Here is a 14,145-nt window from a genome sequence, read left to right as displayed (position 1 = left end):
ACACCCTAAAAATAGGGCATTTCGAAACTCATGGGAAAAAATTAAAGGGAGATAAAAAATTAAAAAAAACATTTAACAAGCACTTTTTGCCATACGATACATGGGCGGTGATCAAGCTGATCCGTTATATCCGATTATTGGAGGTATCCGTTACTGTCACATGAAAGAGTGTCACCAAACGGATAGAGGAAGTACTAGATTAATTTTATTGTTAGCAGGTGCGGAAAAATTACTGAAACTACACAAAAGTGGGACCGCCCGCGGTGAAGCAGGCGTTAAACCTGTGACGCAGCAATCGGTGAATGTATCAAACGCGGACCGAATAAAAAATCCAGGTAACTAAATCCTCATCAAAGGAATTTTCTTTTTTTTATATATAACCGGCGTTAAACAGCCAACCCGATTCTGAGCTATGACTACCAATATTCAACTTTATTATTCAGAAGTTTGTTATTCAGAAACAAACTCAGAAGACAAGGGATATCACCTGGATCAACCAGAGAAACTAACCATCGTGGAGGACTTTTTGAGGAAAGTAACCCGCAAATGCGTCACATGAAGAGCACGAAAACCTCAATCGGTTAGCCCGACAGCAAGGGGGCTAGTAACCACTGATGATAATTTAGGTCAGCACTGTGGTCGGTGCGAGCCCGGTGCAGTTTTCATATTGACCAACTATCGCTGGGCTTCAAACCGGGGTCACCTCATTGGCTCTCGTCAACGGGACTGTCGTGGACGAGACCATTCAGGTGGCCTCGCAGGAAAAGGTTCGCACAGAAGAGATCAGATGAGCATGATGGCCAGGGCATGAGTGCGCCTTATGCTTTAAATTACAGCGCTATCTAGCAATTCACCGCTTACTTTCCACCCATGCATGCATTGAACGGTGAAAATTGTTGTTTAGATGCTTTCTATCTATAAATATCCGTTTGCTTCTCTTTCAAATTCATAAATATTGATGTCCGGTGGTTTAAAGAGATAAAAAATAACGTTTCTTCAAGGGATAAATGACTGTCCTCTTTGCTCCGTAAAGTGGGGTTTCGTTCTATATATATAGACGGGAGTGAGGAGTTTGCAAACGCTTTGGAGCACTGACAGTACTTGTACGGTTTGGCCTCACGCATGTGTATTTAAATGTGAGTAACTGCAAATCTGCTACTATATACTTAAAAATTAAGCAATTCTAATTTTACATGGCAAAATACAAAATTCCATTTCTCAGCAACTATTCGAACGATTTCACTCACATTTTGTATTTCGCCATTTCAAAGTAGATTCTTTAAAATGATGTAAACAATTGTATACCATACAATTCAAAAAAATTTCTACTCTAATATATGTACATATACAGTCAAACCCCGCTATAGTGAACCTTCAAGGGACCGAAATTTCGGTTCAGTATAACCGGGAGTTCACTATATCCGTTACGCAGGCAATTTCACTAATGGTTCCCAAACTCCCCCCTTTTATTACATTAGATTCATATAAATGACTGAAAATTATTATGTAGTAGCAAAAAATTTATTATTGTTCATCACTCTTCGTCTTGCGTACAAATAAAAATTAGTAATCTTTAGCTGATGAGCAATCCTTAACATCAGATATGGAAGCACTTCCCGACTCTCAGATAATTTTTCCTGAATTTCTGTTATTCCGCTTTTTAAATCTGTCTAACCTGCCATTCGAGCACATAAAAGTAGTTTCTATAGATGGTTTTAAAAATCGGTATATGTATTTATTTTGAAGTACAAATTTCAAAATTATTGCAAAAAAATGGGGGGGGGAATCAGTCGAAGACAGAAAAAAGTTCATTATATCCAACTTCCTCACTTTTTTGGTTCACTATATCCACTAAAAATAACATTATACGTGTATAGCAAGGTACGGGACCGAGCATTTCGTTCACTATATCCGTGAGTTCACTATAAGCCGTGTTCACTATAGCAGGGTTTGACTGTATTTTTAAAAAATAGTAAATATTTACTAAAATTTATTTTTGGTTAGGATTTATCTTAGGATAAACGAATTTTATAATTGTAAGCAAAGATTTTTCAATTAGCTCAGAAAGTTCTCGAGATTTGGACAAATACGCAAAAAGTAAAATAAACATTAGGGGGTTCAAACTTTGGATCGCACTCCTGACCAAACTATGGGGACCCTATTTCTCAGATTACGGCTAACATTTATATTTTAAGGGTCGAATGTATGAATCTGTCAAAAAAAAAGTATATATTTATTCAGAAAAAGCAGGCTTTTGTGTGGAATTTCGTAACTTAAAATATCGACTGCATCGTGTAATTAGCATATTTGATGTCACTCCCTCAAACCATTAAGATAAGAGTCCTTGAACGTGAAGATCCGATCATTAGATCAAAAGTTATTCAGGGTTGTTTTTGTTTTTTTTTGCGCATTGTACATGAGATAACAAAACAAAATGTCCTAAAAGTTCCCTTGGTTTCCAGTGCCTTGAGAACTCAGTGTGTCCACTATATATATATATATATATATATATATATATTATATATATATATATATAGCAAGCAAGAATATGTTATAAAAATGTTTGTAATACCTCGGCAGCCAACAACAAAAATACATACCTCTGAACGAGACAAGAATAGGGTTTCGTAATAACAACGTGGCAAACAGTCTACCCCGAACGGCAAACTATACTGCATTGGTTTAATTATAGGCTAACAACAGCTTTAAAACCAAAACAGGATATTAACACTTTGATAGAAAATAGAGGAAACAAATTCACAGTTGAACAACAATTATTAAATAAAACATTATAATCAAATGCTTAGAAAAAATTCTTTATTATCATTTAAAACATTTACACTTAGATTAAATATAGAACTTGGATACATAGTTTGAAGAAGAGAACAGCGAGTACAGCAGTAAGCCACTATTATAAGAAAAAATGCATAAAGACAGTGTTTAAAAGTTTAACAAACGTGCCATCTTGTCTAAAGTGAAATTCCAAAAGATTTCTCGAAAAAAATCAGGAGATTCTGAATTTTTTAAAAAAAAATTAAATGTGTGGCATTGTTTTAATCAATAATTGGTAGTTGCAATTTAAATAAATTACGTACATTCTCTTTAAATAAAAACATTTATAAATGTGTACTAAATAAAAGCACCTATAAGCTTATTGATTCTAATTAGTGTAATAATATGTGTAAGTAGTAATACATACATAAGTTAGTGATTAGCTCTCTCATTTGTTGTTGAAATGTTTTTGAATATAAAACTTTGATTAGAAAACTTTTTCCCAATTTGAAGAGAAAATTCAATATTTTGTTAAAATTTGAAATTGGATAAAATAATTTTTCATTTAAATGTTCAATATTTAAATAATAACTAAATAATAATTTTAATAATTAAAAGAAAATACAGTGGGCAGTGCAGCTTAACATTTTTGCTGTAAGAAAATCCGTATATGATCACTAAATATACCATTTAGTTAGTTGAATTGTTGATTTAATTGAATTGACATTTAATTGAAATTGAACAAATGTTAATTGAAATTGAATTGGCAATTCAACAAGTATTTATAATTAAAATTTTTATTCATTTTGTTTTTAAATAACATGAGTAAGACAAATATAAATCATTACAAGATTTATCACAGCATTTGCTAATAATATTAGGGCCCCTGCTTTGACATTTTATTTTAAAATCCTATGAATATGAAATCATTGAGTTTCATAAATTAACTCAAGAGCTATTAGTATAAATTTAGTATCATTATAATTCCTTAAAAATAATTGTTGGACAGTCTTTCTATTATAAACATTGCAATTTTACAATTGCAATTAACTCTTTATTAAATCAAAGATATATAAGATAACATATAATAATTAAAGATAATTATAGACTCTAATTTGAAAGGACGAAGCTCTGCATTATAGACTGTCCTAAACCAACGTGGAACAAAAATTAGTGAACAATCATCTATGAGTTCAAGGATTGCATGCTGATCTATAAATAGATCAGCATACTAATATTATCACTTTCCATGAACATGAATAGCAGAGTTGGCACGCCTGGTTGTAATATAATTGGAAAGGATGGACACAATTATCACTTTCTAAATATCAAACTTCTAAAAAATTCACAATCCTCAAAAGATTCCATAGCTTTTTATTATTAGATGTATAAAAAAAAAAAATACCTCCCTCACAGCAATACCACCCTCCCAGAACAGCACCAGGAGCTGCAGATTATCACAACATCTGCAGAATGTTTTTCATTTCAGCTACAGGATAAAAGAGGGAAAGAAAGAAAAAAAGAAAAAGGCAACAATTTTTATCCTCATTGAGGCAATATTAGGGACAACAGGGTCAGGGCTGCCACTGGATGAAAACAAGAAAAATAGTTGCTTCAGTTGCGTCATATATGAAAAATAGTCTCCAAGATATATAAAATAGTTGTTAACATCATATTCTCCTCTGACATAATTTTAATTATTTGTGCTGTAATAGCATAAAATTCAAATAACATGCAGTTAGATACTCATATTTTATAAAAAATGTACATTTATTTGTGGATTTGCCAACAATATATTCTTTCACACTACACATAAAAACAGCATTTATTTTTATCTGTTACAGAACAGTTGAATTTGAAACTTTAATTTCTTTTCTCAGTTCTAATTTGCAGCTGCTTAGTTTAGGCATTAAAAAAATAAATATTGCAATTTAATTCCATTTTATTTAGTTTATTTTTCATAACTGACACATTTCCAAATTTTAATGCTTATCAAAAAAATTATGATCACAACTCGACAAAACGAATATCACCATGTACCTTTTTTTCTATTCTAAATAGCTTTAAAAAAATTAACCACACATTTTGCGTAATTAAAGACAATTTTTCTAATTTTGCTACTTCGTTCAAATTAAAAGATAGGAAGAAACTTAATCCTCAGAGATATTACATTAGCTTTCTAAAGCAGGAGGAGCATTCACGTAGTGCGAATTCCAATTCCATCAGTCTGATTGGTTAAATATGTCTGTCATGCTTTTGACATCAAACAGTGAGAAATAATAAAGTTAGGATAAAGCGAAAGCGCGGTAAAAAAAAAAAGTGGGGGAAGGGGGAAACTCATGAAGCTATTCCTCATTTTAGTCGTTTTGGCTTTAAAAAGTCGCCGATTTTACGCAAATAATTGCAAATTAGTTGGTTTTACTCATATTTCTACTAAAATAGTCGCCATAGTTGCTATTGCTTTAAAATAGTCGTTTTAGTCGCCTTTTTAGTCTCCAATGGCAGCCCTGCAGGGTAACCAAAGTTTTCAACAAAAATCTAGCACTTGAAATAGGACACTAAAGAAAAAAAAATTTCCTATAGTTGAAAGTTTATATTCATTAACAAAATGCTAAATAATTTTCAAAGACTTTACATGATCATGATAAAATAACTCGTTTCTGACAAAGAACTCCTTTTTTTATTATATTAGCCCCCATAAAAATAATTTATACACAATTTAAATATTATTTAATATTGAGTAGCTTATTCTATTTTTTAAATTAATAATTATTTCATTTAACTATGCAAAAAAAATTATTCAAAATTATAATTGATTAAACTATTATTTAAAAAGACTATCCAGTGTATTTTTAGATTTAAATAAAAGTTACTTATAAAAGCATATTCAACAATACATTAACAAGATTAATATTATTGATCATACTGAATTTATAAAGATATGTAAAGAGTTAAGCAAATGAAGGAAACAGAGAAAATTCAAGAGATTCTATTTTAGAGGACGGAAAATGAAGCCTGAAATTGAAAATCACTAGCAAAATGCAGCAGAGTTACACATGAGAGTGCAAGAAACCTTCCCATTGAATCCAGCTCAGTATACGCACATGCGGACCCGCAAGTATTTCATCCAATATGTAAAATTATTGGAGCTTTCATACACTACAGGCCGACGGTACGTCGAAATGCATTGTGATTGAATGAATTTTGAAAACACTGAATACAATGTGAAAACCACGCTTTTTGCCCAATTCGTGGAAAATTTAACATGGTAAAGAAAAAATTTCATTTAAAAAATTTGAAAATTAAGCACTTTTCAAAAACACGCAATGAAAAAAGCACCTTTAAGGGATTTTAAAAAGCAAAAATAAGCACCTTTAAGCATGTCTTAAATATACTACGCACCCTGGACAAGCTTTTCTGTTTGAAATCAGACAAAAAATATTTATTGAATACCCATTAAAACAGCAGATAAAAACTATTATTTTCATTATTGCAAAGTTTAGTTAAACTCCCCCAAAACTTATAAAATATAAACTTAAACTAGTAATCTAACGGTATATAGCTAAAGAGATATAGATATTTGATTTTCAAAATTAATTTTGTTAACTGATTGGGATTTAATAAGAAATACAATAAGGTTTTTTTTTTTAATTTAATAATTTTCCAACATTTTATTACTTAATTTCATGTCATATCTGAATTTATTCCTTTTTTTCAAATTTTTATTTTACGAAATTCTAATTAAAATATAAATTAAACCAAAGATTTCTTTGTGTATAAATTTTATCAATCTTACATGTGCAATTTCAGAGCAAAATTAGCATAAGTAAGATTAAATTAAGATATGTAAGGTTACATGTTAGATTAAGTCCAATTATTACAATAGTCTTTGATTAGCTACCATGGGATCGCCAAAAACTTAAAACTTCGGAAGATAATGCTGAAGATTCACTCCGTAAATTCTGCTATAACAGGTATACCTCCAATAAAAAATAATGATTATCTATCGAGACTTGTGGATTTTTCAGAAGTTAGAAATTTGAGGGGTATAAGTTTATATCTTTTCTAGTGTACGAATATACAGAAGTGCAATATTAAAAGGCTTTAAAAATTTTGTGTATAGTTATATTTTATGGAGGGAAATTTTAATTTATTTCAAACCATTCAGAAATATATTTAAGTGACCTTTATAGTAAAATATATAAAAGAATAACATATGCATATATAAAATATCAGAAACATAAGTCCTTTTTTTATAGAATAAATATATTTTATAATAGTTTAAAAAATAAAAGCCTGACAAGATCGTTAAATATATATTTAAAATGAGATATGTATATAAAATTCTCGAAAGGCTCTAGAATAAATGCTTTACAAATTGAGAGCACAAAAACATTGTTAGTGAGATTGTGACAAAGCGAAGAAACATATAGCAAAAGTAAACCATGCCAAATAATTCATCTACAGACCTGCAAAAAATAATAATAAAAAATATATATTATGATATTTTTATTTTAAAATATATAGCAATTGTTAAGAAAAATTAGATGCATATTATAATGAACAAATCGTTTTCATTTATAATTCCACAAACATTGAGTTTTTCATATAATATTTTAATTGGGACTTTAATTAGAACTATTGTTTATTTAACACTTTTGTCTAACATAGTAAACATGCTTAATGACAGAACATAATTATGAATATTTATTCATTTATTGACATTTATATAAAATGAATAATTTAAAGCTATAATCAGAGGTAGAAATTAAGATAATTTAGTTACTTGTTTGAGGATTCAGTATAAATAAAACATAATACAAATCTGCCCTCATATTCATTCTCTTTGACCATTTACATGCCTCTAATTATATTTTTTTGAAGATTAAAAAAAAATTTAAAAGAAATTCAGAATACTATGATGCCACAATAGGCATAACATATTTCCTCTTCCCATGCTCCTAACTGTCTGTTAAGAACAATTCACTTACTTTAAATTTGGAATTCTTGGCGATTGGACAAGGAGGGCTTCAGACTCAATCCCAACATTGAATTTATCTTTACAGAAATACTTGTCGATTAACTTGAGAATGATTCTCTTGATCCCTTAGAAGGACTTTATTTTATTAATTCTGAGCATGGCCAAATTCTCTAAATATTAACTCAATTTTTCTCAAATCAATTTGTTAATTTTTTTGCGATAAGAACATTGAATTTATCTTTACAGAAATACTTGTCGATTAACTTGAGAATGATTCTCTTGATCCCTTAGAAGGACTTTATTTCATTAATTCTGAGCATGGCCAAATTCTCTAAATATTAACTCAATTTTTCTCAAATCAATTTGTTAATTTTTTTGCGATAAGAACATTGAATTTATCTTTACAGAAATACTTGTCGATTAACTTGAGAATGATTCTCTTGATCCCTTAGAAGGACTTTATTTCATTAATTCTGAGCATGGCCAAATTCTCTAAATATTAACTCAATTTTTCTCAAATCAATTTGTTAATTTTTTTGCGATAAATATCCATTCTTCAAACAAATTCGGATGTATCTCACATGGCCAAACATTATAGTACTTAAGTTCAACAAAGAAACTGCCTCCACTATACTGTAAAGAATTTGGACTAAATCGCCATGAAAAATACAGAGAAGCTGTGATGTCACAATAATGATAAAATATGCTACTCTGTGAGAAAACCCTGACCAAAACAAGAAATCGAAAATCAAAATACAATCATTTTACATCAATTTCTGGTCTGGAAGACCACTAATAATTATTTTATGGTGGTCAACGGACTATTGTTAATTTCAACCTACGCTTATAATAGATTATAATTTTTCAAGCACAAATTTCAAAATATTACAAGGAAATATTATTTTAACTGAATAAATAATTCATTCATTTAACATACTGAATTAATTTTCCAAAAATAAACATACTTCTCAAAATTTATGTAAATTGAGTTAGAAATCTAAAAAATAAATTAATAATCCTAGAAAAATCAATATTGTTTACTTTTTATAGGAAATTAGCAATGCAAGTTACATAAAATTTGACATAAAACACAATGATTTTAGAGTTATAATTTTTACATTCAACACTGGTTAACTTTTGAGTTCGTAGGTTCCTTATAAATTGTTATTATCCCAAACTAATGTTATTTTCCTAAGATAATAGATGACCCACATGAAAAAATTTAAAAATTCCTTAATTAGAAAAGAGTTTATAGCTTTGGAAAATTAAATGGCAATTTATATACCAATACCAATTCATTCAATATTAATTGTAACACAAAGTTAAAGATCCTGGAAATTTTAAATGGAAAAACTCAATATAAAGATAATAATTTAGATACCATACATTTTTCATATTTAATATAATTTTTTGAACTAAGATTTATACTTAAATTACCAACCAATGTATATACTAGTAACTAATTTAAGAAAAACTTACTTTCTACACGAATCACGATATTGGATTTTAAAATCACATGAATTTGAGTTGCAATAAATATTGGATTTTTAAATTGCCTGAATATGAATCACGATATCGGATTTTAAAAACGCGAAAATACAAATAGAGATACTGGATTCTAAAAAAGCGAAAATGTCAACTGCGATATTAAATTTTTAATTTGCATTAATAGGAAAAAGAGATGTGATTCTTAAATTGTTAAAATTCAAATTGCAACGCATAGCTTTTACGTTATGAATAAATACGAAAAATGATGCTCAATATTACAAACAAGTTATTACAAATCAAATATCAATACAAGGAATATAGGATTTTAAAAATGCATGAAAAGCGAGACTGAATTTTGAACTCGTGTGAATGAGAATCGTGATATTGAAATTTTGAAGATGCGTGAATATGAATCAGGATGATTTTTAAAAACGCGTAAAAACAAATTGCAATATCTATTTTTAAATCTTGTGAATACAAATCGCAGCATGTAACTTTTAAATCAGATAAATATGAAAATTGATGCTTGATATTAAAATAGTGTGATAATGTATTACAATATTAGTGGATTCCGGCACAGTTTTAAATATTCAAAAAGGAGAAAATTCGCCAAATAGTGGAAGAATCATATGCTTGTAAATATCTAATAAAAGAATGAAACTGATTTACACAAATTCAAAAAAAGACAAAATAAGTAAATAACATTTAAAATAATAAATCAAAATGGAAAAGCGCTAAAACAAAATTTGTCTTATTTTTCAATTCACTTTATTACTTATCCAAAATTTGTTGTTTAGAAAGTCAGAAACACAATTCTAGCAGAAAACAAATATTTTAAGATGTGTGTGTTAGCAAGGAAGCACTTCATCTGGGGACACACTGCCTGCTAACACACAGTATTTTAATTCAAAGTATTTTAAAGACGTTCAAATAATTCGGCCGATATTGAAGCCCGCATAAATAGGCCTATGCGGTGAAATTTAGGATTTTTTGTTCCTGAAACATGATGGCAGTACTTTTTTTAAAATTTTTACTCATTAAATGTTTTTTGCTTTATTTTTCAAGATTTTCAAAAGGGGTCAGCACTTGATATATTTCTAAAGTTTTCTTAATGATTTGGCAATTTATATTTCTTTTTATTTGGTTATTCTAATCATAGCTTTATCTTTATTTATTTTTCTTATATGTGGGCGTTTCATTATTAAGTCTTACTGTGTACTTTTAAATAGTGTTTTATGCCATTAATTTTTCATCGAATTTACATTCCAATTTTTCAAATTACTTTTTCTTATTTGTCTATCCATTATGGGGCCTCGGGACACAGTCAGTTTTTGGTATTACCACTGATGACAAAGAGGTTCCTGTGTGTCCCCTGATGAATTTTAAATATCTCGTAAACAGGATTTAAGCGAAAGTTTCAAAATTTTGAGTAGCAGATTGTTGAACTCTGGGAAAATTTAGTCAGATTATAAATTTTCGTTTGAGAGGAAGTTCACGAACCAATGATATGTGGAATTTTGCAAAATTTCACGGAAAAAATCACATGCCTTACTTTCAACTTTGTTGCTGCTAACGTCAGAAAATGGGAAATAGCATTTTTTGTGATAATTTGTAAAAGCTGATATTTTATTTTTCACTAAAAGTACAATAAAAAATAGATAAAAATCAATATGCTATTTTATTATTGAGAATTTCAAACCTACATAGTTAACTATTATTAGAATTCAAAATATAATAAATTATTTAATGACAGAATAATTATTTAGAACACAGTTTACAGTCTTGCCAACCTCACCTAATTAAAAAAGAAGCATTTTCCAGAAACATGGGATAGTGCCATAAATTAAAAATTTTCTAGACAAAAATACAATTATAACCCACATAAATATATTTAGTTCTTTAATTGAACTTGTTTTTAGTCCCTTAATATTAATCTATAATTGTTCTAAAATAATATATATCAGAACACATTCTAGAAATAGAAACGGAGAGACAACTGAAAAGAGTTTTATATTTTCAATAAAGATCACACTTCAGTGAAAAAGGGCAATTTATTCCACAAAGGGCTTGTTTTTAAAAACAAAAGACATTATGTCAAAAGTTTTTCTTTTTTAATTAAAAGTGATGCTGTTTCTTCTAAAAGATGACTCAGATAATATACTACTTGAAGTTTAACAACAGTTAAGAATTGAGGTTTGTAAATGAAACTAAATAACATAGCATTGAAAAAAAATTTAATAAGCATGTGTAATATTTAACAATGTAAACTTACTAGAAGCTCAAGCCACTGGTTCATATTTGGCTTTATCAGCATATTTAGCTAGACAGCATGCCAGTGTTACTCCCAAAAGCTACATTAAAAAGAAAAGATAGTTTAAAATGCAACATAAATCAACTTTTTAAAATATAAAAACAAATGTTTATAATCTAATGTAATTAAAATTTTAATATGATGTTGGTAATTTTTTAATAAAGCAAGAAATACTTTTTCAAAGTAACTTAAAGACAAGTTTCTTATCCAAGTTAAAGACACTTTCATTTTCTAAAAATAGAATTAACTTTGTCTTTTATTTGCTTGAATGTTTTTTTTCCATCATAATAACAAGAAAATAAATATATATTTTAAGACACCTATTAAGTTAATCTAATTTAATTACAAAATAAATTTATATAAAGTATAATATTGAATTGCTCTGCTTAGGAAGCTGCCGTTGAAGTAAAAAATAAATTCTGCGTAACTTGCCAAAATATTAAACATTAAAATTTATAATATTTAAAATCTAAGTATAAAATATAATTATTTTCCAGTTTTTTTACAACAATTAGAAAAATATAGTAAAAAAACAGTATTCAGTGACTATTAACATTAACTATATGCTAAATTTTAAGAACAAAACAATAAGGATATATAACAGATATTCATAGAGCTTTTTAGCTGTTTTCCCATAAAATTCATTGAGTAGAAAGTTTAACTGATTAAATTAAGTAAATTGATTTTTTAAGTATTTACCATTGTCATTTTTTTAAAATAAATCTATAAAATTAAAAGTATACTTTTAAATAGTTATTAAACATGATATTTTCTTATGTCATATATATTATTTTATAAATTACAATTTCAAATTAATCTAATACAAAACTATTTTACTAAACTATATTTCTTATTAACTAATAAGAAATAAAAACAAAAACTTTACAAAAAAAGTTTTAAAACCAATTTAATAACCATTAACTGTGAAAATAAAAGCTTGCTAAAAATTATAGTTTGTCACCTATCGAAAAGGGCATTCTCATTTTTTTTTAACAAAACATAACAAAAATGTTTGAAATATAAATCAATTTCTGTTCAGATTTAGAATATTGTTCCTGCCAAATAAAATTATCTTAAAACTGAGGTGTTTTTTGTAGTTTGAAACAGCAACACAATTGGACGGACAAACTAATGGTAATAGCATAGTTTTAACCACCTAATTACAAAAATTGTAAAAAGACTGACCTTTATAAAACCTCTCTAACTATTAATACAATTTTACATTGTTAGTTAAGTATCATTTTACAAGATTAATAAAAAAAATTGCTTTATATTTACTTTGCTCATAAATATTGAAGTAATTTTGAATTGCAATATTATTCGAATTTTACAGACAACATTTAACAAATGTTAATATCATGAAACACTAAAGAAAATGTAGGAAATCTTCCAGATTATTCTTACTTGGAAAAATGCCAATCCAACTAGGCCACCAAACAAAGCACCCAAATTTCTATTCACAAAGTCAACAACTTTATTATAGCAGCCCTAAATCAAATGAAATTATACATTAGAACACATTCTTTATCACATCATTTAACATTTTCTGCAGAAAGGTATTTTTAACTTTATACTTTCACCAAAAAATTTTAGATTTATGCAAGTTATTTTACAATTAGCAAATGCCATTTTAAGAAATACGTTAAAGGCACAGTAACTAAAACCAAAACAAGAATCACTCTTCGGTCAAGTGCAGATGGTTATAATTTATTTACTCAGTGTTTTCACCACAGCGCGAGAACGCGAGAATCTCGCATATTTTTTTATATTCTCGTATTAAAAAATTATAACCTTGAGAAATTCGCGTATTCTATAAGCCAATTTCGAAATTGCCGAATTTCTCGCATTTTGAAAAAAATTTCTCATTTGCACCATTTAGAATAAAATCCGTTTCACTTTTCTTAATGAATCTTTTATTATTTTCCACATCTGCCCCATTATCTAGCGTCCCTATTTACCAGTATTGTTCAGAACCTTTAAGAACACCATCCTTCCGAACCACGGAACCTCTTTCAGAGCGCATTTCTCTGCAACCACGTGTTTACCGTAGGTAAGGTTTCTTCATGTAAGATGTTCAAATTTTTTGCTCGTTAATGTAAGATGGACAAATACCTTGTAAAGTCAATATCTTCTACTCCGAAACAGACAAATGAAAATGAAACAAATGTGGGTAGAAACGATCAAAACGAAACAAATACGCATTTGAGCAACCTAATGAAAATAGCTGATGAAAAAGTAGATGTAGAACATTTTCCATATGATGATGCTGCAAAAATATTCAATGCTTTAAAAATTAGAAGTTATTAAAAATGCATTATGATTAAAGAAATGATTTTTTTTTCAAGTCTCTTGGTGTTTTTTTTTTTTTTTTAATTTTTGAAGTCTCACTTAACTTTTTGAAATCTCACCCTGTTTTTGAGAAAGGGTGAGAAATTCTCACCCATTTTTTTTCTGAGATGAAAACACTGTTACTTCTCCAACGTAATGCAAATATTTGTTAGTTTTACTCAAAAAGTCTTCAACAAAAGTAAATTCATCCCAATGCTTGAATTACTTTTCTTGTTTTCGTAAAATGAATATGAAATTGTAGAAA

General features: G+C 28.3%; 1 protein-coding gene across 1 annotated transcript in view; it reads right to left on the bottom strand.

Moving 5' to 3' along the window:
* Positions 1 to 2,800: 2,800 nt before the first annotated feature.
* Positions 2,801 to 14,145, bottom strand: part of LOC107442182 (tetraspanin-7) — a 29,588-nt gene continuing 18,243 nt past the window's right edge. Inside the window, exons 5-7 of the mRNA XM_087149863.1 lie at positions 12,957 to 13,040; positions 11,514 to 11,592; positions 2,801 to 7,241 (exon numbers count right to left, since the gene is read on the bottom strand). Coding sequence (XP_087005989.1) covers positions 11,521 to 11,592; positions 12,957 to 13,040 — 156 coding nt within the window. The 3' untranslated portion in view covers positions 2,801 to 7,241; positions 11,514 to 11,520. The remainder of the gene's footprint in view (positions 7,242 to 11,513; positions 11,593 to 12,956; positions 13,041 to 14,145) is intronic.

This window comes from Parasteatoda tepidariorum, chromosome 8, assembly GCF_982258835.1.
Source record: "Parasteatoda tepidariorum strain Cologne lab strain chromosome 8, Ptep-v5.0, whole genome shotgun sequence".
Classification (NCBI taxonomy): domain Eukaryota; kingdom Metazoa; phylum Arthropoda; class Arachnida; order Araneae; family Theridiidae; genus Parasteatoda; species Parasteatoda tepidariorum.
Note: the sequence above shows the minus strand (reverse complement) of the source record. Positions and strands in the feature narration are given on the sequence as shown.